Genomic DNA, 27842 nt, shown 5'->3' on the forward strand with positions numbered 1-27842 from the left:
AAAGGACAGAACCAAACAGACCAGCTGTAGCTTCACAAGGGCCGGCGCCCCGGAGCCGGGCTAAGATCCTTCCCACCGCGTTGGCACCTGACCCCCCAGCGAAGGAGGGGAGATCAGAAGACAAGCCTTGGCCCAGCCAGCCGTCCACAGCAGGACGTGACGACGCACCTCATTTCTCTGGAAACAGATCAGCCAGGATCTTCAGTGCCCGAGAATGAATATATAATCTTCATCGGTTCTGAAGTTTCAAACAGAAATAACACAAATTTCCTACAGCACAAGTGCATCCCGTCGGCAGAAAGAATGTTTAAAAGCCGCTGCAAAAACACCATTACCAAGGACGATGAACAAAGGCCAGCGGTTTCTGACTGTGCCGGGACTGGGGCCAGCGATCAAACCCGACGGAGACGGGCGCACACGGGCACTTTGGGGATGTAACTGAGGGATCACAAAGCCTGCCCTTCTAGAAATCCTTTCTCCTAGCCCACCCCGTCACTGAGTCTGAGTCCCGCCTGTGTGACAGGGGATTTAATATAAATAAGCGAGAGGAGATATTAGGGCGGTATTACACATTTATACCTAAGAACACATTAATCGATGACATTAGCACAGAGCAGGGTCCTAAGGAGCAGAAAAGGCAAAGTTTTAAGTATACGTACCACACACGAGATTTACTTTCTTTTTAAATGTCGGTTACGTGTGAACACGAATCTGATTCCTTCAAGTGCCAACTTCTGACACCCCTTGTCCCTCAGAAGTGTTTCCAGCAACGTGAATACACAGTATGCACTAGAGACGCGGCATTCGTATCCACGAGGGAAAGTGCCGGAAGGCCTGCTGTAAAGAATGCTGCTGGACTGCGTTTACTCCAGCATTTGTAACGCTCAGTATTCGTTCACCCATCTGTTTCATCCACCCATCCATCCATCCACCCATCCATCCATCCATTCATCCGTCCGTCTGTCCGTCCGTCGGTGCATCGCCGGGCACCCAGCCTACGTGCAATATGTCCCGGGTGCTGGGAATCATACTCTTGCCGCACCCGCGTGGAGAAGGACCACTACCAAGTTAGCAGATGTGTGAGCTAGAGACCAACATGCCGTGATTGCCGCTCTGACAATCAGGTGCCAAGGTCGCAGAGACCGACCAGGGGCCCCTGGAATTCAGGTAGACAGGATGGGCACCCTGAGGAGATGACATTTCTGAAGCAGAGCCGAATGGCAAGAGGGCCTCATCGTGCAGATCTGGGAGAAGGAGGCTTCGGACAGAGGGACAGCTGGTGCAAAGGCCAGGAAAACACGAGTGTCCTTAAAAAAACCGCACAGGAGGCTCCGTGTGTCTGAGATACAGCGAGCAAGGGGAGACGAAGGGCTGGTAGCTTGGGGCGTGCTACGTTATATAGTTATAGACAGGGCTGGAAAGAGGTTGTCTTTTAAATAAGCTTTCTGTTTTCCAGGATGATAAAACAACAGAAGGCCTTCATCTCTGGGCAATCGTCACAAAGCCTACTACTTGCTCTCTGCCTCCTGAGATGTTCCTGAGCTTGTCTGGGTTTTAAACACTGAGTATCTTGGGCCAAAGGTTTTAACAGGGAAGTCGATCTATGAAACCAAGTACAGTTTTAATTACTAAAACCTCATGGAAACCACAGCTTGCATGGGCTGCACATAAGCTGAAAATACTCATTTACTTTTAAAAACCTTTTTAAGACATTTTTTCATTTTCAAGAGAAAGCTTGTTTAACGTGCCAGATTGCAAAGTTAAGAAGAAGAACCACACGCCTACCTCAATAAATACAGAAAAGCTTTCTGCACGTGCGACACAGACTCCTAACTAAAACACGGGGAAAACACCTTCCCTACCACACATCCACCCAAACCCCACAGCACACGTTCCTGTGAATCGAGACACGGACTATTGTTAATTCAAGTATAATTGACCAGCCACATCCTATTGCATTCAGGCGTAACCACGGTGATTCCGTATTTTCAAACCTTCAGACACGGCTGCCCGGGGAGTCCCCGTCTGTCCCCACACACCATGGTCACGGTACCGCAGGCAGTACTCCCCGCGTGCGTTCCGTTCCAGGACTCACCTCTCAGCTGGAACCCTCTTGCCCCCGCCCCCCGCCCCTCCCACGGCTGCAATCTCCGCATTCACGCGTCTGTTTCTTGTTTGTTTCGTGGTTGAGATTCCACCTGTCACACGTATTCGTCCTTCTCTGACTTAGTTCACCTTAATTCTTTGTATTAATTTTGACTCTTTAAAAAAAAAGACCTTGAAAATGAAAGCAGAGACAGCGTGTGCTCTCAGCCAGGGCAGCGTCCGCCCGCGCTCAGTGACCGCCGAATTCCGTGCTTCCAAGAGTTCCCTAAAGACGATCTAGGCTAAGTCCGAGTATCAGCTGTCAGGATTATGGAAGCTCCGTCCTAAGCCACAGTCAGGGGTGCTGTGTGGAGACGAAGCTGTTGCCCAGGACGGTAGGCCTCCCCAGCGTCAGCTCTGCCGGCTGCGAAGACACACTCAGCCACCTGCCGTCCGGCCCGGTTAACCTCCGAGCACTGTTCTCAACTCAAACGCGCCCACGCAGCGTAAACCAAAGCACACCAAGCAGACGCAGGCACTCTTGCCAGGGGTCAGTGGATACCGCGCCGCAGGGAGAAACTGTATGGTAACTGCGGGAAACAAATGTCCCACCGCCTGTCACCGCCCCGCTCTGTCTCCCTAAGTGAATCCCGCCTGGAACAGACGCGACGGTCACCGAGCTGATCTGAGTAACACGCGTCTCTGCGTCCCCGCGCTTTGAGCGGTACGTTTACTGCACTTTCTCCAGCACCGTGGCCGTGAGCGCGTGGCTGGCTGGCGGCGCAGCAGCGAGCAGCCCTCCTGTGACCTGAGCTACTCTCCGGCCCTGACAGAGATGGGACGACCCAGGTTGCAGTCGCGGTAGAGGAGGAACACGGTAACTTGTGACGCCGAGCCGCCTTCGCCCCCCGCCCCAGCGGCGCCACCGCGCTCCCGCCAGCATGCCAGGTTGGCGGGGACAGTGCGGCCTGTGTCCCGGCCCCTGGGCTGGTGCGGCCTGGCCCCGCGGCCCCGCGAGCGGCCTCCACAGGCGGGGGCGGGCACTTTACCTTCTTGCGCACAGAAGGGCTTATCGCTGGGGATCCAGCCGAGGGTTCCATTAAGATGTCTCACACACAGTCTCTTTGTAGGGCCCTTGAGCGTGAACCCGTCTTGACAGTGAAACTGGGTGACAGAGCTTTCAAGGAAACCCCCTCCGCCGGGCGTCCTGAAGCCGTTGTCGGGGACGCCTGGGTCAGCGCACACCTGAAGGTCATCGAACCCTATATCGACAGAGAGGAGAGAAGGTGCCTCTGAGTACGCTCTTCTGAGACGGGGACTCCCTGCATCGGGAAGCCACTCCAGCGGGACCAGAGCGTGCGCGTTCTGGCGGGCGCCACACCCGGCTTCTTGCTTAGAACACACCCGTTTGCGTCCTCTGTCCCACGGCCAAGTCAACCAGCCAAGACGGCGGCTCTGGGAGGGGGAGAGGAGAAGGGAGCCACATGGGGAACCAAACGGTGAGGGCTGGTACATGTGCGTGTGCGAGATGCTGCAGGGGATGAGGCGGGAGGGTCAGGGAGGAGGAGGCGGATTCTGAGCCCCCCCACAGGACAGACTGACGACATTCCAGGGACAGAACCAGGGCTGCAGGGCAGGCAGGGCTGGTGTTCTAACAGGACGGGCCTGAGCAGCGAACGCCCTTCTCCTCCCCACCCCTCACCCATGCCCCACCTGCCAGGCCTTATCCAGGCTCCCAGAGGGTCTGGGTACCTTCCTAACCCCCCCGCCCCGACCACCCCGTCTGTGTCCTGACAAGAGCACAGCCGCCACTGGTGCTGAACTGGGAGCCCTCCGAGGACAAGCCACCTGTTCATCTTTGTGTTCCACAGAATCCGACGTCGCCCTGCGTCGCCCCGCACACGTCCCAGGAAGGAACGAGGTCCCACGCAATCCGACGTCGCCCTGTGTCGCCCCCGCACACGTCCCAGGAAGGAACAAATGTACAGCATTGGCAAAGGGTGACCCTCAAAAGCTGGACGACATGGAGGCAGCGCGGAGCCCTGGAGCAGGGCAGGCATCGTGGAGGTCCCAGATGACCCCAAGGGGAGGGGGAATCAACACCTGCTGGGGAGGGGGAGGACAGGAACGTGCTGGCTTCACATCTTCATTTCGCAGGGGAGCAGAGTGTCAGGTGCCCCCTCCATGGGGTAACGCCGGCCCTCACGGGCTGGCAGCGTCGGGTGGCAGGGGACAGCTGAGGCCCCCGGGGAGCAGAGAGCAGCCAGCCAGAGGGAGGACGAGCCTGCGGGGACGGTTGGGGCACGGCGGTGGGGCACGGCGGAGCTCAATCCAGCGAAGGGGCCGCTCTGCCAGGCTGCGTGCGGCTGGTCTAGGGAGGCCCCGGGGAAGAAGGCAGGGGGAGCTGGAGGCGGACCCTGCCTCTGGCCGCTGCGTGTGGGCCCAGAGTTTGGACTTGATGCGGGCAGTGGGGAGGTGGGGCGGAACGGAGCTTTTTGCGCTGTTTCGGTTTTTTTAGGTGCAGCAGACACACGCTGTGATGCTAGCGTGAGGCGCACAGCACGGGGAGGGGACAAGTATGTGCCTTACGCTGCGGTCACGCGGGTGTGGCTGCCGTCTGTCAGCACACTTTACTGTGACAACACCACTGCCTGGGCTCCCCGCGCCGTGCCCTTCCTCCCGGGACTTACTCATCCCATTCCTGGAGCCTGCACCTCCCTCTCCCCTCCACCCGTCCCTCCCCGCCCTCCCCTCTGCAACCACCAGCCTGTCCTCTGTATTCAGGGCTCTGTTTCTGCTCTTGTGTTTCAGATTCCACATTTGAGTGAAATCGTATGATATTTGTCCTTCTCTGACTTATTTGTTACCGTAATACGCTTTAGGTCCATTGTTACAAATGGCAAGATTTCATCCTTTTCCTGAATGAGTGATGTTCCAGTGTCACACACCACGTCCTCTCCATCCGTTCATCCATTCGTGGACGCTCCGGTTGCTCCCATACCTCGGCTGCTGTAGGTTCTGCTGCTGTGAACGTCTGGATGCATGTATCTCTTTGAATTAGTGTTGGCATTTGCTTCGGGTAAATACCCAGTAGTACAACTGCTGGCTCGTAGGGTAGCTGTTTTTAATTTTTTGAGGAGCCTCCACACTGTTTCCAGAATGGCTGCACCAGCTCGCATTCCCACGAACTGTGCACAAACGTTCCTTTCTCCGCATCCTCACCAACATCTGTCGTTTCCCGACTTGCTCATTTTAGCCATTGGTGGAGGTGGTATCTCATCGTGGTTTTGATTGCGTTTCCCTGATGCCGAGTGATGTGGAGCATTTTTTCATGTCTGTTGGCCATTTGTGTGTCTTCTTTGGAGAAGTGTCTGTTCATGTCTTCTGCCCCTTTCTTGAGTGGATTCTTCGTTTTTTGGGTGTGGTGTGAGTTCTTCTTATACTTTGGATATTAACCCCAGGGACTGAGAGCTTGAACAAAGCCACGACTGGGAGCAGACCGGTGTCTCTGAGCCACTTCTCACCCAGGCAGAGGATGGACCTGCACAGATCAGGCAGGAGGCGGGAAGACCGTCAGAAACGCTTCCCAGGCACCAGCGGCACCAGGATCCGGAGGACGGTTTGTGAAAGGCAGACCCACGGACCCAGGAGCTCTCTGGGTGGGTGGGAAAGGGCTGTCCTCCTGGAAAGCTCGCCAAATGGCTCTGAGCAGCCAGTCCGGCTCCTGAGAGGGCCAGCCACTGAGGTCTGTGGAGTCCCAAGGCTCCTGCTGCAGTCCCGGAGGGAAACGAGGGGCCAGACGAGGAGGGAGCACTGGAACAGAGACGCTGCAGGAGATTCTAACGACACAGATGCTCGAATTCAGGGACAGAAGGGACGGCAGCAGCGGGGGAGGGGAATGAGTTAAGAGAGGCATCAAGGAGGGCTGCCGGTTCCAGCGCTGAGCCTGCATGCAGAGGGAGGGGACGTGGTGAAGAGCGGCCTGGGGACCCGCGGCCTGTGCGGATGGGGGGAGGTGGCAGTGAGTCTGAGTCCTCGGAACACCTGGGCCGGATGGGGATGAAGAGGGGGGAGCCGCAGGTGTACAGGCAGCAGCTGAAGGCACCCTGGGCGGCCTCCCGGGAACACACACGGGACAGGACGACACGTGCTCAGACAGAGGCAGCCACCAAGGGCGTGAGAACACAGGACGGCCTGAGCAAGGCCGCAGAAGCAAGGGAGGGTGTCTCAGCCCCCAGGCAGGCGTGAGGTGCGGCGCTGGCTGGGGCGGGAGCGGCCGTCTGTGGGAGGGGGAGGCCGCAGCAAGCCCGCGCTGCCCGGCACCGGGCTTAGCGGGGACAGGAGATCACAGGGCACAAGCCATCCCGCGTTAGGGCCAAGGGAGGGGCTTTCCCGTCACCGTATTAAAATCTGAGGATGAAAGAGGCCTGAACCTGTGTCCCCACAGCAGGGAGAAAGACAGACGGCAGGGTGTGTGGGTGGGGAGGGGCCCCAGCCCCGCGGGACCAGCTCGCCTCCCACTGAGGCAGGAAGCGGTTTCTCAGAACCCCTGCAGAGGGAAGGGTGGTCCCCATGACGGGTCCACCCTCCGGGATGAGCTCAGGGTTACCTCCCCAGGAGCCATCCCTCCCCCTGCACAGTCTCCCTTCCCATCAAGGCACCTGCGCCAGCGCTCCCAGAGCACCCCTCACCCTGGCCGCATGTGCTCTGCCTCCGAGCTTCCCCACCGGGCTGTGAATTCCGGGGCTGCAGGGATCACGTCTTATTCTTCACTTCCCAGCACCCAGCGTGTTGTGTAGGGAGTGGGCGTGCCACACGTGCTGCTAATGAAGGACAGAGGGAGGGAGATGGAAGGAGGGAGGGAGGGAGAGATGGAGGGAAGGAGGGAGAGAGAGAGGGAGAGAGGAAGACAGGGAGGGAGAGAGGGAGGGAGGGAGAAATGGAGAGATGGGGAGAGGGAGGAAGGGAGGGAGGGAGTGAGGGAGAGATGGAGGGAGGGAGAGAGGATGATGGAGGATGCATGGATGGATGGTGGAGGATGAATGATGGGGGACAACAGAGGATAGATGGAGAATGGTGGAGGCTGGATAATGGCTGGATGGAGGGTGAAGGATAGTTGGGTAGACGGAGGATGGACGTTATGATGGACAGAGGATGGCTGGTGGATGGGTGGATGGATAGACAGCAGAATGGAAGACAGGAGGATAATAGAGAATCGGTGGGTGGATGGATGGATTCCACAGATGAGGGAGGCACGATGTGCCCTCCCTGAGCACAGACAGGGTCTCTCCTACACCTTCTCATCCTCCTCCTTTCTCCCAACCTGAGTGGACTGAGTTCGTTAATTTTTTTTACAACCTTCTTCCCATCCACACGTGCACACACACACCCCCCTCCGCAGCGTAGGGCCAGAGGTGGGTCTCGGTTAGGGTCTCTCTGGGCAGTCACACCCACCAAAAAATGAGCCACGCTGAACACCAATCATAGGCACAAACCCTCAGCTTGTCGCACCACCTGCCCCGGGCAGAAAGCCGTCCTGAGAGACAGATAACCCAGGTGAGAGCTGAGCCTCCGAGAGACCCAGCCCCGGATCCATCAGAAGAATGACGCCCACTCTCACAGTAAATGGAAAAGCTATGTTCTGAGGACAGAAGAATTTCCTCAGGGACCCAGCTCTGTGCTCTCCTTATTTATTCCTTCCCTATCCCTGTCCTCGGCCTCCGAGGGACGGGAACCTACCCTCCTGGGCTCCAAATTCTACTTCACAATCCAGCAGCCAGCACTCAGGGAGGAGAACAGTTCACAGGATGATTTCCAATGTTTCTTTTGGAGGAAGTGGAAGGAAAACAGAACATCCCATTAATAAGTCCTGGGAGGGGGTACCCCCTAACAGTTCCTCCTAAATTCAATCCAGAACACAGCATGCGTGTACAAGAGACATTTTACATGTCAACTCGACTGGGCCCCGGGCACCCAGACATTTGGTCCCCCAATATTCTGGGTGCGTCTGCAGGGTGCTTCCGGATGAGATCACCATTGCAGTCAGTAGACTGAGTAAAGCAGACTGCCCTCCCTGATGTGGGTGGGCCTCACCTAATCTGTTGACGGCCAGAATAGAACAAAAGGTTGAGTAGGAAAGATTCCTTTCTCTCTGCCACATCCTCGCATCCTTGGGCTGGCACATCCGTCTCGTCCTGCCTTCAGACTCGGACTCAGGCTGGAGCGCACACTAGCGGCCCTCCTGGCCTTGAGCTTGCCAAGCGGGTCCTGGATTTCCCAGCCTATATACCTGTGTCAGCCAGGTCCTCGGTGTGTGTGGAAGAGAGAGCTCTCCTCTCGGCCCTGGGTTCTCCGGAAAACCCAGGTGCACGCAGTCTTCCTAAAGCTATTCCGGCACTTTAAAGATGTGAATGACGTGGATGCCAGCCGTCCCCACACCCCAGGGGACGCTATTTCTCTCTGGATCCGAGTCCAGGGAAGCGGCCTGCTGGGTGGGGGCAGCACCTGGGGTCTGGGGTCTGCACAGCCCGGCCCAGTCCCAGCCTGTGACGCCCTCCTAGGCCCCCCGTCTCCTCCCCCCTGACAGACTCTCCTGCCCGGCGTCAGTGCCCCCAGGAGAAGTCAGGGGTAGGACTGTAATTTGTACTCGGCTTCTGAGTGGAAAGCTAGATCTCCTGTTGCCCTTTCCTTCCGACTGAAAGCAGGGGTAGCGACAGGAACGCAGGGTCTTCACCCCCAGAGAAAGGCATCAAAACCTCAGGCTCATTATGAGGGCTTGAGCCCTCCAGTCTAGGGACTTTGGAGTCTGTTGAAACCCACCAGACCGTTTCACTGCGAACAATACAAGAAGTCTCTGCAAAGCATCATAAAAATGACAGTGGTGTGAAAGGCAATCTTTTGGCTCATTATAACTGAAAAGTCATATTCGAGAAAGGAAGACTGCATCAAATGTAGCCAAATCAATTTAGAACTCGGGTTTCCATTTCTCTGTAAACTGCTGGGTGAGTCTTTGGAGGAAGAAACAGAATAGAGACACGAAAATTGATTTTTTATGCATTTACTTAGGGAGAGAGTCCTGGGGTGGGTGAAGGAGGGGCATCCTTGCCAAGGCTGAAACACACATCTGCACATCTGAGCCAGAATCCAGAGCCTCCCGCCCCCCACACTCACTGTCCGTCTCACAGGGGCCATGGGACCACCGACAGGGCCGGGTCGGAGCCCTGGCTCCCTGGGGGGAACCGGGCTGGAGGGGATTGGGCTGGTCACCAGGGTGAGTGGCAGAACCGGAGCCACACGTGGCCTCGGGCTCACGGCCACTCCCACTGCTGCCCCAGAGGGCCTTTCATGGGGGTTGGGGGGCTCACACCTTCACGACTTTGCAAACCCTTCAAGGGAAAGGACATTTGTCAATGGTTTGGGGTTTCCATACCTGTTCAGACAGGACTGAGCAAACAGCCATGGGGAAGGGTTCATCACCGCGCAGGAAACAATCCTCGTGGTCCCCCCACCCTGATACCTCCTGGCGCACGGTCTCGGTGAGCTGGGGCTGGGGAACCTTTCGTGTCACCGACACATGCTGACTCAGGGCACCCGACCCCGGGGCCCCCACTGACCACAGTATGGCATAGATGACACAGGTGGTGAGAGCCTCGGGAGAGGCCGCAGCCCGGGCCCAGGGAGCAGCTCCTGAGACAGCAGCAGCCGGGCACAGTGCAGGACTCGGGCTCTCAGCGGCCCCGAGTAAAGGCAGGGAGGCGCAGTGACCCCACGTGAACCTGAGGCGTCCCTCCTGGCAACACGACGGCTCTCCTCTGGCGGATCTGAACACGCCAGCTTCCCCGACACGAAATCTGCTTTTTCTCATCACCAGCGAGGGGGACAAAGTCCCTGTGAGACCACCTAACCAAGGAGATGTCGTGGTGCCTCCGTGAGCCTCTCTACTGGGAGGGAACCCTTCCTTCTGGCATGTCAGGGAAGGAGCTTCGGAACGCCTTTCCTATGTTTAAGGACCCTAAGTTTAGGCACCCGGCTTGTTGAATTATAAGCACCAACAAAAAGCCGCCGGGCAGGTCCTGAGGGCCTGGGGCCAGGGTCCCCTCTGACCCCCTCTGCACTGCCCTGGCTGCCACCTCAGTTTCCCCACCGCCGCAAAAAAACCTCCTGCTCCCTGAACAGCCTCAGCCGATTAGTCCAATGAACACGTGTACCGATAGCCCGTCTTATTCCAGAAACCAGGTGAGCTGGTGGCGCGTCTGTAACAAGGCATCAGCAATGACAAGACCCAGAGAAACAACGGAGAAAATGACATCAGGCAAACCTTATCCAGCAAATAAATCAACCCTCAACACCAATATTCTCACACGCAATGCCCCACGCTGATGGTGGTCGGGGACACAGAACCACGAGCTTGCCAGAAGTTTCCAGCCACCTCACAGCCAACCAAACATGACCTACACGTTCTGGAGGCCCGTCTGGGCAAGGTCAGGCTTGAACACTCAGAGGACCCCCCCCCCCCCGATGACAGACATCTTCCATGGAGTGCTGGAGGGACTGAGCAAGGTGACCCCAGGCTGCCGTGGACCGAGGAGCTGAGTCCATCCCGGGCCCACCACCTTTCCAGGAGAAGCCAGGGCGGGCCACAGAAGACCCTCGCTGGAGTCAGAATGCACGAGAAACAGCAAATTACCAATTTAACGCTGTTACAATTACAATTAAAATCAAGGGGAAAATGGAATTTGCTTTATAAAAATTCACTTATAACCTGTATTTCCATAACAAGATTGTTATTAAGTGGTTCTTGACCTTCTCTGCTCCAGTCTAAATAATTTCCATGTTTGGCGAAATTTCAGCTTTTTGTTTTTGAAAGGAAAAGGGAAGGAGGAGAGCAGGGGATTATTATTATCTATTTATACACTCCACGGGTCAACACGCAGTGCCAGGCACTGGGGGAAAGCTGCCAACAGGCATTCACTCAAAAACCACGTGAGCCCGGACCCCCGAAAAGCGAGCTCCCATCGAGGACCATCAGGAGTTTATGACCTGCAAGGGCGTGGCCTTACAGCAAGTCACGAAATCAATGTTAAGGGTCACAATGGGCACTTTTTGGAAGCGAAATAAAAAGGCAAAGTCAGAGTGCATCCCACACTGTAAGGGGGAGAACTGTTTCGTGTGGTTTCATGGCTGTTAGCCCGCAGTGGGAAATAGACTGGTTTCCGCGGTTCACGGGCAAAAAGGTTCAAAAGACACCACTTTAAGTACACTCTACCCTGTCGTTCTATTTGAAAACATAAATTTACTTCAAATAATGTGGATGCTCCAGGTTGTGGAGGGAGGCTGTGTGCTTTGCTTCCTGACTTGGCCATTTTTCTAGCTGTGTGGTCTTGGGTAAGTCACTTCCCCTCTGTCTCAGCCGTTTTTGTCTATGAAAGAGGCTCTGTAAGAATAAGCACCTGCTTCTAGGGCTACTGAGAAATGTACGTAACGCAATGACCGGCACGTGGCACGCTCACAACAAACGCAGGTAAGCTGTTATGTCATGAATATTCAGCCAGTTCCCTCAAGAACAAAATCACATGGCTTCATAAAGAAGCAACCGCCTGATTACCTAGAACCACCTTCATTTCCAAAAACGTCCGGGCTCTTTTCCTAACTTACGCTACAGCTGTCTCTGCACATGGCTGTTGAATGTAAGAATGGCAGCAAATACTTCTAGAATCCCGCCCCTGGCAAACGGTCGCGTGTCACACAAAGCTCCGGAGTCTGCCTTCTGTATCGGGAGCCAGGCTTGGAGGGGACGGCGGTGGGCGCTCTGCCACGGAGCAAGCAGGGAGGCTCCCCGTCCCTGGGCGCAAGGATGGGCACGCTCCTGGGGACCAGCGGGTCAGACCAAAACCAAACAGAAAACACGCAGAAAGCGCTTGAGCCAAAGAACAGGTTCAAGACAAATTTTCCAATAAGATACAAGATCAAAAATGCAACAAGGAAACGCGAGTCTTCTAAGTTAATTTTGCCTGTGAATTTGGTGTCCCGTCACGCCACAGTTCAGCACAGCATCCCTTTACGTATTTCAGAGACATCTGGAAAAAAAGGGACGCTGGTCACTGTTACTGTTTATTAGGCTGAACGGACTTCTCCCTGCCAAGGCAGGATCCCCTGGGGAACGCAGCCAAGACACCAGGAAGCGAGACCCGGCGAGTTCCCGCGGAGCCGCTTCTGTGTCCCCGCAGCACGGCGCACTGTATCACGGAAGATACACACCCGCCACACACCGCACACGCTTGCCTGGGGACACGGCGCCTGCCAGGCCACAGCCCGCGCCCGGCGCCCAGCAGGAAGGGGACTCTCCCCTGGAAACAGCGAGAACGCTTCCGTGTTTCAAGAAGTATCCCGAGATGAATACAAAGTCAGCAGCGTCTGAGTGAGAGAATGCAGCAGAAGTAAATCTTCATAGCACGATTTAGACTTGATTAAAACGCATAAAGACCGCAGATGTGGAAGTCGTCGCGCTCCCCATTTGATGCCAAAACTGATATTTCCCCCTCTTGATTTAATTCGCTTTGATTACCCAATTATTCCAAAATCCTTTCACTCGGTTTCAGCGCCTATAAAACTGATAACGGCGCTAACTCATAACGTGGGTTCCACTCCAGCCTCCGCACTGCTCCGTAAACGCGTGCCCGACGTGACAGAATTACCCCAGCCCGCGATACTACAATGCGGGGGAGAATAAGCCTTTCCACGCTTGAAATAAAGCAGCACAGAGCACCATCCGACAGAGCAATCGAGGGTCTCTTATCAACAGGAGATGGGGCACGGACACCTCGTGGTTGACGTAAACTTCGGGACTATTAGTTGACGACATCCGACGAAGATGTGGATAAATTACAAAACTGTAATTACAAATGGGGCTCCGTTCTAAAGCAGGTCCTTAGCAAATATAACGAGGCTGCCGGCTAGCCAGCTGTGACCCTGAAAGGTCGCTCAGTCTTCTCACTAGATGAAGGGGCTGGGGGACCTCTCAGAGCCCTTCCACTCTTACATTTCAGGATTTCTAGTCTGTTTCTGATGAAAACTGCTAACGACCTCCGAAGGCACAAACCCTCAGACTGACCTAGCCTGGGAGACAACTCGCAGTGTAAAAAAGAAAAAAACTTCCAGAACACATTCGGAAAGGACCTGTGACTGCACACACAATGTGTATCACCGTCTCCTTTACAAGCTTATCTAAGTCAAGTGCGATCTTTATAAAAATATTTTAAGGGGCGCCTGGGCGGCTCAGCCGGTCAAGCGTCTGTCTTCGGCTCAGACCATGATCCCAGGGTCCTGGGATCGAGTCCCGCCTCGGGCTCCCTTGCTTAGCAGGGAGTCTGCTTCTCCCTCTGCCTGCCGCTCCCCCTGCTTGTGCTCTCCCTCTGTCTGGCAAGCAAATAAAATCTTTAAAAAAATATTTTGAAAATTACAAAATAATACACACATATGTATCAGCTGAAGCTTTTCAGCCACACAGAAGTTACAGAAATGTTCTCGCTAGAAGGAATCTTAAAATAAATCCTAAAATAATTTCCCTCATTTTATAGCTGAGAAATTTGAAACCAAAAAGTTTAACTAACTGCACAGGCTCACACGGCTCTGAATGAGGGGGGCCCGGAGCCCCAGACCCGGCCTGTACCTGCTCGGGGAGGCCATGGCCCGGCGTCCCCGCCCAGGGCACCCTGACAACACACCCGTTCCTCCAACCGCTGCCAAAACTGACCTCCAGCAACACACATGGGGGTCAGGGCATTAAATAGGAAGGATTTCATCTGAGTTAGGATGACAACACGAGTTCGTTCCAACAGACTTGCGGAGTCTGCCGCTCTGTCGTTCTTTTCAGACTAGAAGACGCACGAACATTACCCTCTGATGCTCTACTCCCTCCACCAGCCGCCTCCGAGCACAGAGCGCGAGGCCTTAAACGGCTTCCTGCCACAGGTCAACAGGGCTGCAAGGTAAACCAAAAACAAGGAGGTCGCACGGTACACACGTGCCCTCACGGTCTCACGGGTCCCTGCACGCCCTGTGTGTGGACTGCCTCCTTCCCTGAGCACCTTGCCCTGCGCTGTCCACCTGCTCACCACCAGCTGCCTTCGTCCCTGGAGCAGCAGGGAGCTGGGCCACGCGAGGGCCAGGGAAGCAGGCCTGACGTTGTGCTCGGCTTTGGGGGATGCACCCTGCACCCTCCAGGAGGCGCCAGGCCTGAGACCCGGGCTGGAGAACTTGCCGCACAGCCTGGGAGGCGACACGGCAGCCGCCAAGGACGGATGACCCAGCGCTCTCCCTGCTGGCCCCACAGGAGCCCTGGGTCACTGTCTGACCCAAGGACCGTGGAAGGACCGGGGGAAGGAGCATCTCAGATCCCCCAGGACAGGCGCATGCACACAGCCAGGCAGCTCCAAGGATGTCATGTTTAATTTAGAAAAATGCAGAACTCTGCCACTTCTTGGCCCTCGGACTCCCCACGGAGCCTCATCCCCGGTAGCTATGTCTGGCGGGAGCAGGGGGGCGTGAGCCTCGCAGCAGCTACTCCAGAACACGCCAGGCCTGGGCGAAAGGCGTCCCCGAGCACAAGACGTATCCATCCAGGGACCAGTCTTTTTGTCTGAGCAAACAGATCTTTGACTGTTCACAAAACACAGGGAATCTGGTTTCCCCACATGACCTTGCACATCGGCACCACCAGTGTCGGACTGCCGAGTTCTAACCCCGTCCACCCATGAGCTCCAGCACCGGGGGTGCCTGGCACAGAGGGGCGGGCCTCCCTGGGGGCCCAGCGGTGGGGAGACGGCGAGCAACCTTCTCGGGGACAGGCAGGAAAAAGCTGTGTTCTACCTCACGAGTCCCAAGGTCCTGCAAGGCCACCCCTCTCTGCGGGCCATGCAGGCCCCAGGACGGTGCCATTCTGCAAACCGGGAGGGCAGCTTGTCAGAGCAGACCCCTGCGGCCCCAAGCTGCGACTGTTCCCTCAGTACGGCCGGCCGCGGCGCTCTGGCCTCGGCAAGCCTGTGTGCTCCCCCTCATTCTCCTCCTGGGGCCCCTCGCACAAGTCCACACGGCACCTGACTCGCAAGCCTGTCGGTCACGCGGCACTTCCTCAGGAGCCCCTGCAGGGCAGGCGCCTGAACCACCGTCATTGCTACTGATCCGCTCACACCGCACAAGGTTCTGAAGATTTCCTGATCCGTAAACGTGGGTGATTACGGGACAATTCCCCACACAATTTAAAAAACAAAACACAAAATAGCATATGCATCATGGTCCTTGTTTTTAATATACAAATAGCATGGGGCGCTTGGGTGGCTCAGTCGTTAAGCGTCTGCCTTCAGCTCAGGGCGTGATCCCAGGGTCCTGGGATCAAGCCCCGTATCGGGCTCCCTGCTCAGCAGGAAGCCTGCTTCCCCCTCTCCCACTCGCCCTGCTTGTGTTCCCTCTCTCATTGTGTCTCCCCCTGTCAAATAAATAAAATCTTTAATATATATATATGTATATATATATACACAATTGCACGCACGTGCATACAAGAGAAAGAAGATGCCCAAATATGACCTGCGTTGTTTGGGGTTCAGGATTGATGGGGGACTTCTACAGCCTTCTTTATGCATTTCTGCATTTTCCAAGTTCTGTGTGATGAACGTCAATGATCAAGAGGCCCACGTTATTGTTTTAACGAACCCTGGTGACGAGGGAGTGTTAGCCTGGGGCAGGTGAGAGACGGCCCACGGGGCTCTCCGCAGACTCCCGATTCAGATATGAACAGAAGGAAATAAGCTCTCCCAGGGCAGCGTGAGCCGAGGACCGGCTCTGTGTTACAAGCTCTCCCAGGGCAGCGTGAGCCGAGGACCGGCTCTGTGTTGCTGGGTATTAAATCCACAGAGGCTCCTGCCAACCACATAACATCCCTTTAGCGGGATCCCTAAATCACCTCCCTGCCGGAGAAGAGGCGCTGACTCCGAGCACCCCGGCCCTACGGGTCCATGGGGAGTGTCCCCTGGGTGCCGGTACCGCGATGCTGTGGGCGTGGTTGGCAGCTCGCCTCCCAGGACGGGGGCCCGCACGCTGAAAACGGATGGGGCGCAGGTGGGGCCGGCACCCCGAGACCAGGAGAGCAAAACAGATGGAGGCCGGGGATAAAACCACCGCCTGGCCAGCATCGACAATGAACCGTTATGTACTATTCGGAATTACTCCATTTCTGAAGCTGTATTATAACTAAGCTGTCAGTGGAGTGAGCTGGGGAAGAAAGGAGACGGATCGGAAACGGTCTGACGAAATACCGCCCGTTCCCAAAACAAACATCCTTCTCTCTGATCTCGGCTAAACACTACCTTGGAGGATGAAGGGAAACGCTACACAGGATGTAGGGTGTTCTCTGCTCAGCCTGGGGCTGCGAATGAGCAGCTTTGCTTTAAAAAAAAAATCATAGTCACTGAAGGGCATCGAAAGATACCCCGTTCATCACAGACTTCCGCCCTCACCCACGGCGTGAAATGCCACCTTACGGGGTTACCGCAGGAACAGCGGGGGGCTATGCGAGTGGGAATACATTAATTTTAGATGAACACAAACGAAAAAAACGCAAGCAGGTATTTGTTGACTCAGAAACAGGCTCAGGGTGTTTTTGTTATTATTTTTCTTGCACAATTTCAGAAGATCCCCAAACCTCTGTAACATAGAAGCAAAGGAGGCTTTCCTTCTCTAGTGCCAAGACGCAGCCCGTAGCCTCGTCACTGGCCAGAATCCAGCACAAAGTGGGGGGATCTGCGCGGAGGACGCGGGTGAGCCTCCTCTGTCCTCGTTAAAAGAGCAGCATTCAGGGTCTGGGGTTTAGCGGCCGGCTGACCTTCCCCCGGCTCACATCACCTGCTCATTCATCTCCTTGCGAGGACCGCAGAGAGGAGCTGCCGGTGGTGCCCCCACCGCGACGGTGTTAATAATTAGAGCCAATGGCTGAGCGGGGAGCCCGTGCTGCAGCCGCACGGCTAACAGTTCGGTTCGTGGACACAGGTGCTCAGAATATTCCGGCCAACCTGAAATCACCGCAGGGCTCTGCTTACACTGCAGGGCCGGGATCCTGCGGCTCCGACAGCCGTACCTTGAGCTGCCATGCAAATGAGGTCGTCGTAATTTCGAAGTGGGAGAGGAAGAAAATGAAGCAGCTGCTGTTTAATTTTTTATGGAGCCTACAATTTGTCTCATTAGCTGGCAAATAGGACAGGCTGGGCTCGAGAGCAGCTCTGGCCTCAACTCTGCACGAGAAAAAAAGGTGATCCGTGTGGAATCACTCACTGGGCTTGGGGGCGGGTGTACCCGGCGGCAGCTAGCCCACTCCAGTGCCTCAGGGACACGTGACCGTCAGCAAATTACAGAAGCTTCCAGAGCCTTGTTACCTCATCTAAAAAAGAGGGATCTGGAATTACCTTGTCCATCTCAAATCTGGGAGGGAAAGGGGGGCCCAGGGAAGCAAGGACTCCTAACTGCTCCAAAACTCTGAAAGGCTATTCAAGTATGTAATTTGAGCGGGACCTGAGTGGTAAGCTGAGGCCCAAGGGCAGAGGTGAGGCTAGGACCCTGGGCCCCTCCATCTTCCCGGGTCTGCCCCCGCGTGTCCCCTGTCCCACCAGCCAGGCAGCTGGAGAGAGGGGCGATGACCGTTTCCGGAGTCACTGCCACTCAGGAACACACTGTGTTAGCCAGACGCAAGTGGCGGCAGCCGACGGGGGTCCAGGGCCGCGCAGGGCCAGCCGGTGGGGGAGGGGGCACCAGCTGAGATGGGGGGCAAGCCGAGGCGGCGGCAGGACGGGGCGAGGGGCGAGCAGGAACCTGCCCCGCTTTGTCGCCCACCCACCCCCAGAGGCAGCCTCCAGGTCCCTGGGATCCCCCGAGGGATGCGTCTCTTTCTTACCCGTGGTGGTCCTCAGACAGCGCCCACGAACAGGGTGACCCAGGATGGGGACAGGCCACGTCAGAAACACCAGCCATTGACCCGGGGTCGGGCTGTGAGCCACGCGAGGTCAGCCCGCTCTCGGGGGTGGAGCGGGAGCTGAAGACCCGGGAGGCAATCAGCGGTGCCGGCGGGGATGAGGCCGCAGCAGACGCAGGTGTGCTCCCCTGGGGCTGCACGCGGAGCACCTGGAGGCCCACGGGTGCTGAGGACATGCACCTGGTGTTTGGGACCCTCCCCGCCATCGCCCTGCGTGCAGTTTCTCACTGGCCTGTGTTTACAACCGACTGTAATCCAAGCACCGCTGTCCGAGCTCCGTGAGCCGCGGGAGCTACGGAGCCTGAGGCGCAGAGGGAGCTCCCAGCCTAGAGCCGACCCATCAGGGCGCGTGAAGTGGGGCCTCGCCCTGGACTCGCGGGGGCCCTGCCACTCCGGAGGGTGTTGGCAGGACGGACAGACGGGCCCCCATGGCGGCAGGAGGACAGACAGGCGAGCTGGACCTGGTTTTCGACTACGAAACGTGGGGCGGAGCTGCGGGCCTATCGCCTCTCAGCTCTGCGACCTCACACAGGTCACCAAACCCTTCATCTGCCCAAAACTCAGTCTCCACACGAGGGTCACACGCAGCCATGAGAACGGAGTGAAGCGTCCCCCCAGGGACCGGGTGAGTATTCAGCAGACAGACAGCCGCTCCAAGCTGGGGAGAAACAGGCCACAGACAGCTCCATGTAGGGAAATGCTCCAGAACCTTCCGACAAGCCCTCCCCCGCCACGGGCCACATCAGGGTCCCCCTCAGACGGGACAGTGAGGCCCAGCCAGGGGCTCCGGGACGACCGCTCGTCTCATGTCTTCTATGTTAGGCTGATAAGTAAGACTCATTTGAAAGAAGTTTCTGCCATTGTGTTTTTAGGTGTGTCTTAGAAAACAAATCTGTGTGCGGCGGCTCCTCAGGCCCTGTGAACCCACGAGGTCGGAGGGGCCGAGCTAGGGGAGGGAAAGGCTGCCGGCCAGAAGTCGTTCTGGATCTGAATGTGGGGCGGTGCAGCCCGGGCCCCTCCCCGCATGACCCCACCCGGGCCTTGAACCCTGGCACGGGGCTGGGCTCAGAGGGCAAGGGGGCGCCTCGGGGGCAGGCAGCCAGGACCCGGGAGGCGACCTGGCAGGCAGCACGCATACCGTAGGGACGAAGGCCTCCCAGCCACGCCTGAGTCGGGATGTGTCAGTCTCAATCTGGTTCTGGAAAGACTCCGCTCTGGAATCCCACTCAGTCCATCAGAAAGGCCTCAGGAAGCACGGGGGACACAGACACTGCCAACAGCTCCTTCCAGAAAGCACATGCTTACTGAGCTTCTAAAACTCAAGTATCTGCTTCTCACGAGGCCAAGGCCTGGTTGGCTGCGGCCGCCCTGGGGTTGCCCTGACTTCACGGGAATGCAAGACTTCTGAATGCAAGACTCCTAAGCCCGAGGGCCCCACCTCCTTCACCGGGTGAGGCACCAGCCCCCCCTCAGGACACCCTCTTCCTTCTCTGCCGGCTCACAAGCAAGCCCCGAACACACACACGGAAAATTCACGACCAGCCACAGCAGCAGGAGCCCGGACGGTCCGGTGTCACAGGCGCTGGGAACGGCTGGCTTCTCCCAGCATCAATATTCTTTCCAGTGGAAGTGTCTTCTCGCTTAATTGTAATCCACAGTTCTTCATGTCGTTCAGTAAGGAGCTCCACACCCGACATTTCCAACTAGCAAAGCAACTGAGGGTGTGAACTCGCTTAGAGTGCTGGGAGGGGGCAGTGGGGAGCACAGGAGCTCGAGGCGTGGACGGCATACAAATCCAGCTCGGTGCGAATCCAGCTCGGCCAATTCCCGGTGCCGGTGACCCCTCTCCACCCCAAGGGTTCCTGGGACTCGATGAAAATGGGCTGGAATTCAGCCACTCTGTCAGGGCGGGATGTTTTTCTTTTTCTCTGAGGCTGTTCATGTTTTCCGAAGGAGGAGGAGGACCTCCACTGCCTCCCCTGGGGAGGGAAGAAAGCTGCCGTTCTTGCTGAGGTGGGAGAGCCATGGGGAAGGGTGTTGGTCTGGATTAATGCTTTCCCCCAAACCCCTACTTTGGGCCTGGTGCCTCTTTCCTGCTCTCTGCTGCACGTGGCACCCCCCGAATCTCTGGCCGGGGCATCTAGAGAGCAAAGGTTTGCTTCTGCCATAGGGGATGGCTCACCCTGAGGCCCCGGCCAGGAGAGCGCCTGGATCTAACTGTTCCTGCAGGCATTCCTGCCCCTCGCCTGCTCCAGTTTCTGCAGAACCTCCTGTGGCTCTGTGGCCCGGGACGGGTGCCCTCACCTTGCTCCTCGCGGCTCTGCAGACTCCTCAGTCCACCCCCCGCCTCTAAAAATTAGGGACCGTTTTTGTATTGTCACTTCTCCTGTTTTCTGTGTTGTTGGGGGTTTATGCTTTTTCTTATTCCTTAATTCTCATTTTAGTGGAGTTTGGGAAGGAGAAAAATCATCCGTGTGTTAAATCTGACGGGTTTAGCAGAAAGCCCTAATTTCATTGTAACTTCTTTGAGAATAATTTTTTTGTGTGTGGGTGATAGTACAAGATGCGTTCTGAGTGGTTTATAAGTGCAATCTCGCCGAATCCTCACGCTCGCGCTGGAAGGAGGTGCTGATACCACGGCGGACGGCTCTGCAGGTGCAAGCTGCCAGGGCTGGCGCGAGTGGCAGGTCTGGGTCCTCCCACAGCGACCCCCCGTCACCGAGGATCGCAGAATAACTCACGCGAGTGCCCACGATGTGTATTTGAAAGTCTAAGATCCAAATTACAGCCTTAAAAATGACTCACCTCTGGTTGAAACAGACAGACATTAAGAAACTGTGTGTTCAATGGGCCGGGAAGGCTGACGTTAGGGAACACGGGCGCCTGGAAGTTGTTATAGATGCCAGCAGCGGGAAATACCCAATTTTTGCAAGAGCTCGCCGAGGTCATTTAATCCCGGTGGTGCTTGTTGGAGTTCAGGTATGTGTCTGAATACAGATGTGTCATTTATACACATCCTGTAACATTTCCTGCAGGTCCATGTGTATGTCATCACGAATAAAACAGGCTGCGCTGAGGGAGCCCAGCCGTGCTCCCTAACAGCATCCTCCCCGTGTTTTATGAGCCACATCTTACGTGTTTTATGGCTGCGTGTAGCATCCCCGACATGGTCCCCTGATGGCTGCTTCACGTCATAACCGGCACCTGACCAGGAGCCGCACTCGGAGGCTGGAGAACAGGTGCCTCCGACCCCACGGCTCAGCCCCGTGTGCGGCTCAGGCCTCTGTGGCGGGTGGGCTGGGGTTTCACGAAGCAGGATGCGGGCACCCAGGAGGGGATGGGAGGGGACGGGAGGCGGATGGTAGAATGTCCCTTTGGGCTCACGGAGCGCTCTCCGGCTGCCTTGTCCGTGAGCAGCTGTCTCGTGACTTTACCATTGTCCTCAGTACAGCGCACACGTGTGCTTCAGTGTGTGCGGGGGTGATGCCTTGGGGAAGACGAGCAGGGCACGTGCCCTCCTGGCCGGGGCAGGGGCGTCTCGGGATCCTCGCCGGAGCCCTGTGGCGGGACCCGCCCCGCCGAGGAAGCACACACAGTGCTGTGAGCGGCGGCCCCGTGCAGTGCGAGTGAGTCAGGCAGGCTGTGCTGGAAGTGCTCAGCCCCAAGAAGCTCGTCTGCCTCGCGCCGAGGACAGCCGAGGGCTTCGGAGCGGCCAGTGTGGACGACCGCGACCGCCGGGCCAGATTTGCTTTTGCTCGGCCCCAACCACTGGGGACACAGGGTCGTCTGTTTTTGCAGCAAACAACGGAGCGTGGCTGGCACACAAGGCTGCCTTAGAATGCCAAGAATAAAGAAAAAGGCAAAAACTTGCATTTGGACCCCAGGGTGGTGGTTATGTGGGAAGGAGCAGGTCTCCCCGCGGTGCTGGGAAGCCCCCTGTGGGGTTCAGACCCGGATCTGGGTTGTTGCTGCTGCTTCCCGTCGGGTGGTGCATTACTTGGCCCTCTGAGCGGCTGTGATTACCACTGTCATCCGAGAAGAGCACGACCCTGGTGTGGGTGTCAGAGCAGGTGGCCTGTGGGCAGGGCTGTTGGGGGGCTCGGTGGAGCGCCCTGGCCGGCAGTGGGTCCGTGGGACAGATGGCGTAGTTGGGGCACTTCCAGCAATGCCTGTGCCGTGGGGACCCCGGCCTGTGGGGACAGACGTGTTTAGGGAACAAGATCCCAGAACTGCCCTTCCGCGGCGTCCCTCGTTCTTTCCTGTCTGCCACGTAGCTGCCCCCCCAGGGACAGCCCTGTTTGGACGTGGGCGCCATCAGCCGGGGCGAGCACATGGCGGGTGCCGTCGGCCAGCTCGGGCTCATCCCCTGCCCGCGAGCTCTGTGGCTCCTCTGGCTGCGGGCCGGCCTTGCAGGACGTGCGCGTCTGCTTCTCGTATTGCCGGTCAGGGAGTGAAAGGCGGTAACTGTGACACATGGCGTCATCGGCCGACGCTTCCTTAGCTGTCAGCGGACCGACTGTATTTTCCTTAGCGCGGACTTTATTTTCTCCTGGGTTGCTTTCTGAATGTCTTTGTTTAAACTTAAAATTTGATGAAAACAGGCAATGAGAGTCTTAGGAAGGAGTGCAGACACTTCAGGAGCTCTTGGAAGGCGTGTTAAGCAGGTGGGAGAGGGCAGGCCTGGGGAGCTTCCAGTCGGAAAATTTGCGGTTCCGAAACGTGAATGAGAACAGCGACCTGCGGCCTGGGCATCAGGCAGAGATCCAGCCCGTCAAGTTCGGGAACATCCACGGTTTTCCTGTGCTGCCAGGGAGCTTTTAATCTAGCGGTGCCAGCAGAGACACCTCACGACCTCTCGGCTGGGAGCGCGCTCGGGTCCAGCAGGTGCGATAATGAGGCGGGTATGGGTTGCTTTTCCAAAGAAAGAGAGTTGCAGTGGCTGCACAGAGGAGGAGTCCCTCTTCTCTGCTTTCCCTCCATCCATCTGTCTATGCCCATCTGTCCCTCTGTCCACTAACCATCCGTCCATCATCTGTCCACTGGCCATTCATCCATCCATCCATGCCCATTCATCCATCTGTCCACCTGTCCATCGATCATCTGTCCACTGACCATCCACCAACCATCCATCCATCCACTGACCGGCCATCTGTCCATCAACTGTGCGTCTACCCATCCATGCCTCTCTGTCCATCCATCCGTCTATCCACCAAGTCATCTTCTACTGGGCCCTTTCCAGCACAAAAGGCCTGAGGGGAGAACCTGGGGGGGCTAGAGGGTGGAGGACAGGGGCGGGCACAGTGCACGAGGCTGCAGAGCAGAGAAAGCGGGAAGGGGAGAGGTCAGGCGTCGCTGCCCCAGGAAAGGGTGATTTCACACAAAGGTGTTTCCGGTGTTTTGGAAAGAGACTATAAACCATTAAGTCAGAACAGATAACCCATGGTTATTCCTGTTCATTTCCTGAGACCAGGAGCGCTGGGGGTGGAGGCCACTGATAACCCCAAATTCGGTTTCCATATGTTCCAGCCCACCCCCAGTCATAAATAGAAAGCTGGACCTAACCCCCCCCGCCCCTGTACCCACAGATAAGGCTCCGAGTGGAAGTGAAACTCGCCCCAGAGAGGACGGGAGTGCTGAGAGGAGCAGGTGTCCGTGGAGGGAGACCCGAGAGCCAGGGCAGGAGCTGGAGGTCACAGCTGAACTCAGTACCCAGCTCCCGCTTTCTTGGCACAATCCAGAGATTTGGAGACCCGGAGCACGGAGTGTCGTGCTCCCAGTCATCAAACCGAAGTAAGAATCCACGGAGGACCGGAAGGGGCAGACATCTCCATGACCAAGACGTGCCACGTCTGACCGAACGGCAGAATCCTGGTGCAGCTGGAGGAGGCAGCAGGTTGACCAGCCAGGGCTGCAGGGCGGGCACCTGAGGTCCAGCTGCTGGTGCGAGCCTGGCGGCACGGGCTGTCGGGTTGGGGCCAGCGAGCCCTGCAGATGCGCCGGGAGCCAGGGCATGAGGGACTGGCAGGGACATGGGCCGAGGGTGGTGAGTGCCGGGACAGCCACATCATCGGGCCCCTTTCCTGCCAGCACCCTGACTGACGGCGGCGGGTGGCCAGGTGCAAACACATGCAGAGAGGTACACACGGGGCAGAGAGGAGTCCCTGGTGTGTCCCCCCAAGGAGGCAGGGACTGTTCAGGAACAGAAGGGGTGGATTCCCTCAGAGGGATTCACAGCTGTGCCCTGAGGACTGAGAGGCTAGCTCAGAAGGGCTGGTGGCCATCGTGGTCCTGGCTCTGCCACCTGCCCTGAGACCACGCAAGAGGCACGTAACATCAGAGCCCAATGCCTTATCCATACAGCGCAGGACACGAGGGGCGTAGGAAGGACTGAGTGCGACGCTGTGCCCGAGAGTGCTTGTAAAATCCTGGAGTCGGACAACTGGGGGGGGGGGGGGCGGTCAAAGAAGAGTCATTGGGCTGCTATTATCATGTCCAGGAGCAGAACTGAAAATGGCAGATTTCCTTAAAATTTTTAGGAGAACTCCCATTACTGACACCTACTGTGTCCCAACCTCGACCCCGTCCCAACCCCATCCCAAAGAAGGCGGCTCGCTCCTCGTGTCCCGATGCTGGCCTGGAGCCCCGTCCACCTCTTCCTGGCCCGTGCCCCTCGTGGGGTGGCGAGCGCAGGGCCTCACGCGTGCCCGGGCACACAGGAAGGACACTTGCTCTACTTTCCTTGGTGAAACCACAGGACAAGCTCAATGTGTAGTTTACACGAAAATGCACACATCGATGAAGCTTCATATACGTTTTGAGTTGTTTTCCTTAGAATTCTGTAGAAGCTTCCTAACTTCCACAATTAATCTCCCTGTCACTGTCGATACGTTTATTAGAGTCATGTCTCCCCTGAATTTTGTCGTAGGGCTCCATTCGATCAAATGACAGCATTATTTGGGAATTCTCTAAATTTGGAATTTGCTTATTGAGTTTTCTTAAATAAAATCTCTGCACGAGGGAGGGTGAGGAAGACAGGAGGCGGGGACGTGGGGTCATGCCACATCACAAGCGCTTTCAGCCCCGTCCTGGTTGGGGACGACTGAAATAAGCAGGCACGCAAATTTCCAAATGCCTTGGCTCGTCCCCCGTGGGAAGAACGTGGCAGAATGAGGGCAGAGGACTCAGGCCCATCTCGACTGCACTGAGGGAGGACTGGTGCCGGACGCTGTGCTGACCTTGGGGGCGGGTGCGCGTTGATGAGAACGGCGCGTGCAGTCCTGCTGAGCCGCGGGGCTCTGCCAAGCGCCCACTGCCTCCTCTTCGCTCCATCATGTGGAGGCCGCACCCAACCTTGCGTCCCAAGTGCTGGTGTGGCGTCTGGGGGACGGAAGCCCAGACGCCCTCGTGGCAGCGGAGCACGGTACGCTGGCTTTGAGCTCTTCTTCCCAGAGTCTTTGCCCCGCGGTCACCAGGCGTCCTGCTGGCGCCGAGGGCCCAAGTGTGCCGCTGGTGAACACTTGGGCGTGAGGTCCCCCAGCAAAGCCGCCAGATGCTGGTCCGTCCTGAGTCTCAGCCTCGTGCTCCGTCCCATCCCCGGCCTGTCTCCTCTCCACGGCCACCCCCTGCACACAGCTGGCCCTCTGTTGTCAGCTGCCTTACACGGCCCCCGTGGCTCCCTTCACGCCACATGGCAGCCGAGAACCATACCCATCACTGCAGGATTCCCATTCCGTGGCAGACGTGTCCTGGGGAGGCTGAGACACCGGGGTCTCAGACGGATGCAGGAAGTAAGTGCCCTGAGCTGTGTCTTGTCGGGGCCCTGGCGCTGCCCCCAGCGCTCCTTCCCTTCCCCAGCAGAGAGGGCTCTCCACTCCCCTGCCTGTTGGCTGGCAGGTGGTACCTTTGTCTCGAGGCCCCCTTCCCTCTCTTAGCCCTCCTGGGGCTGCGCTCCTTACCACTGGGGACAGGCCGGGCTGTAGGGAGCGTGATTATAACGGAATGAAAATACATCCACTTAATATTTTCAAAATATCATTCCCATTGCACAAACGTAAATAAAACATGGTCTGTGTCCACGGAAATCCTGCTGCAGTCAAGGAGACAGATTCATAACCACAGGTTCACATCATATGATAGATGCATAGCTCCACTGCAGCCCTGCACGCCTCCCACACATGCGCACACGCACGCACACGCCCAGGCCCTACGCTCCTGACCACACGCACACATGCACGCACATGCCCAGGCCCCGCACTCCTGACCACATGCACACATGCACGCACACACCCAGGCCCCGCACTCCTGACCGCATGCACACACACGCACAAGTGCACACACACGCATCCCCGGGCATCTGCCTTCCTCACTGCCCGCCGCACAGCATCTCCAGCCTCTGTCTCGCGTCAGTTATTTGTCTACGGACATTAGCTTCTACGAGGCAGGAGCCTCATCTGTTTTGTGGCAAAATGTCCCAAATTTATTAATTTAAAAGAAGCGTGCTAAGTCCTTCCTGTGTTCCGAGCTCTGTATCTGAGGCCGAGGTTATAAAGATAAATAGAACAGTGAATTCTTAGAAGCTCCCAGTCCAGATAACGTTCTCTGCAGAACCCAAGAGATCTTAGATTAGAAGAAAGTACCTTTTTTTTTTTTTTTTTTTAAAGATTTTATTCATTTGACAGAGAGAGACAGCCAGTGAGAGAGGGAACACAAGCAGGGGGAGTGGGAGAGGAAGAAGCAGGCTCACAGCGGAAGAGCCTGACGTGGGGCTCGATCCCACAACGCCAGGATCACGCCCTGAGCCGAAGGCAGACGCCCAACCTCTGCGCCACCCAGGCGCCCCCAGAAGAAAGTACCTTTTATTTGAGCTCGTCTCCCAGTGAAGAGCAGCGTTCCCTTTCCGCAGGAAGGCTGCAAGTCCCTGCGACTGTCAGCAGCGGAAATCATGGCTGTTTTCATACCACTTGTTGTGAGTATCTCAAAATACCATCTATGCTCATCATTCCTTTGAAATTCGGGCAATCATTAGACCCGGCATTCATCTCATTACCTGATGTGTTAATAAAGGCGCGCACACCACGTCACAGATCTGCTTTTAAAAATATTTTGATAGGGGCGCCTGAGTGGTACAGCGGTTAAGCGTCTGCCTTTGGCTCAGGGTGTGATCCCGGCGTTCTGGGATCGAGCTCCACATCAGGCTCCTCCACTATGAGCCTGCTTCTTCCTCTCCCACTCCCCCTGCTTGTGTTCCCTCTCTCGCTGGCTGTCTCTATCTCTGTCAAATAAATAAATAAAATCTTAAAAAAATAAAAATAAAAATAAAAATAAAAATATTTTGATAAACGTATTTCAGTATGATCACTCCCCTCTTTAATCCTCTGCATTTTATGTTACGCATAAAAACATTGTATTGACGGGTCCATTGCCTTCAGCGGAATGCCACAGGGAGGGACCCAAGGCACAGAAAGATTTAGAACACCTGGTCTCGTTGGATCGACAGACACACAGCTAAATAATTGTAGCAATGTGGCAGCAAGGCTGGCGACGTGAGCACGGCATTCGGAGGCTCAGAGGGAAAGGCTCGGCCCAGCACAGGGAGGTCAGAGGTGTTCCCAGAAGAGACAGGGGGAGCTCAGTAATGGTGAGGATGATGTCAGCGCGTATGGCTTAGCAGATGCCAGGCAAGGTGCTGAGCGCCTCATGCATAATGTCTCCGAAACCTCCCATCAGCCCTGGAAGGCAAGCA

At 56.6% G+C, this 27842-nt stretch overlaps 1 protein-coding gene across 3 annotated transcripts in view; it reads right to left on the reverse strand.

Moving 5' to 3' along the window:
* The window catches only part of SUSD4 (sushi domain containing 4), a 90399-nt gene that overhangs the window by 36490 nt on the left and 26067 nt on the right, over positions 1–27842 (reverse strand). The window contains exon 3 of one of the 3 annotated variants that reach the window (XM_045797112.2): positions 3135–3347. The exons of the other annotated variants lie outside the window; for them this stretch is intronic. Within the exon in view, the coding sequence (XP_045653068.1) occupies positions 3135–3347 (213 nt within the window). The remainder of the gene's footprint in view (positions 1–3134; positions 3348–27842) is intronic. 3 annotated transcript variants of the gene reach the window in all.

This window comes from Ursus americanus, chromosome 2, assembly GCF_024610735.1.
Source record: "Ursus americanus isolate L20-20 chromosome 2, mUrsAme1.1.p, whole genome shotgun sequence".
NCBI classification, from domain to species: domain Eukaryota; kingdom Metazoa; phylum Chordata; class Mammalia; order Carnivora; family Ursidae; genus Ursus; species Ursus americanus.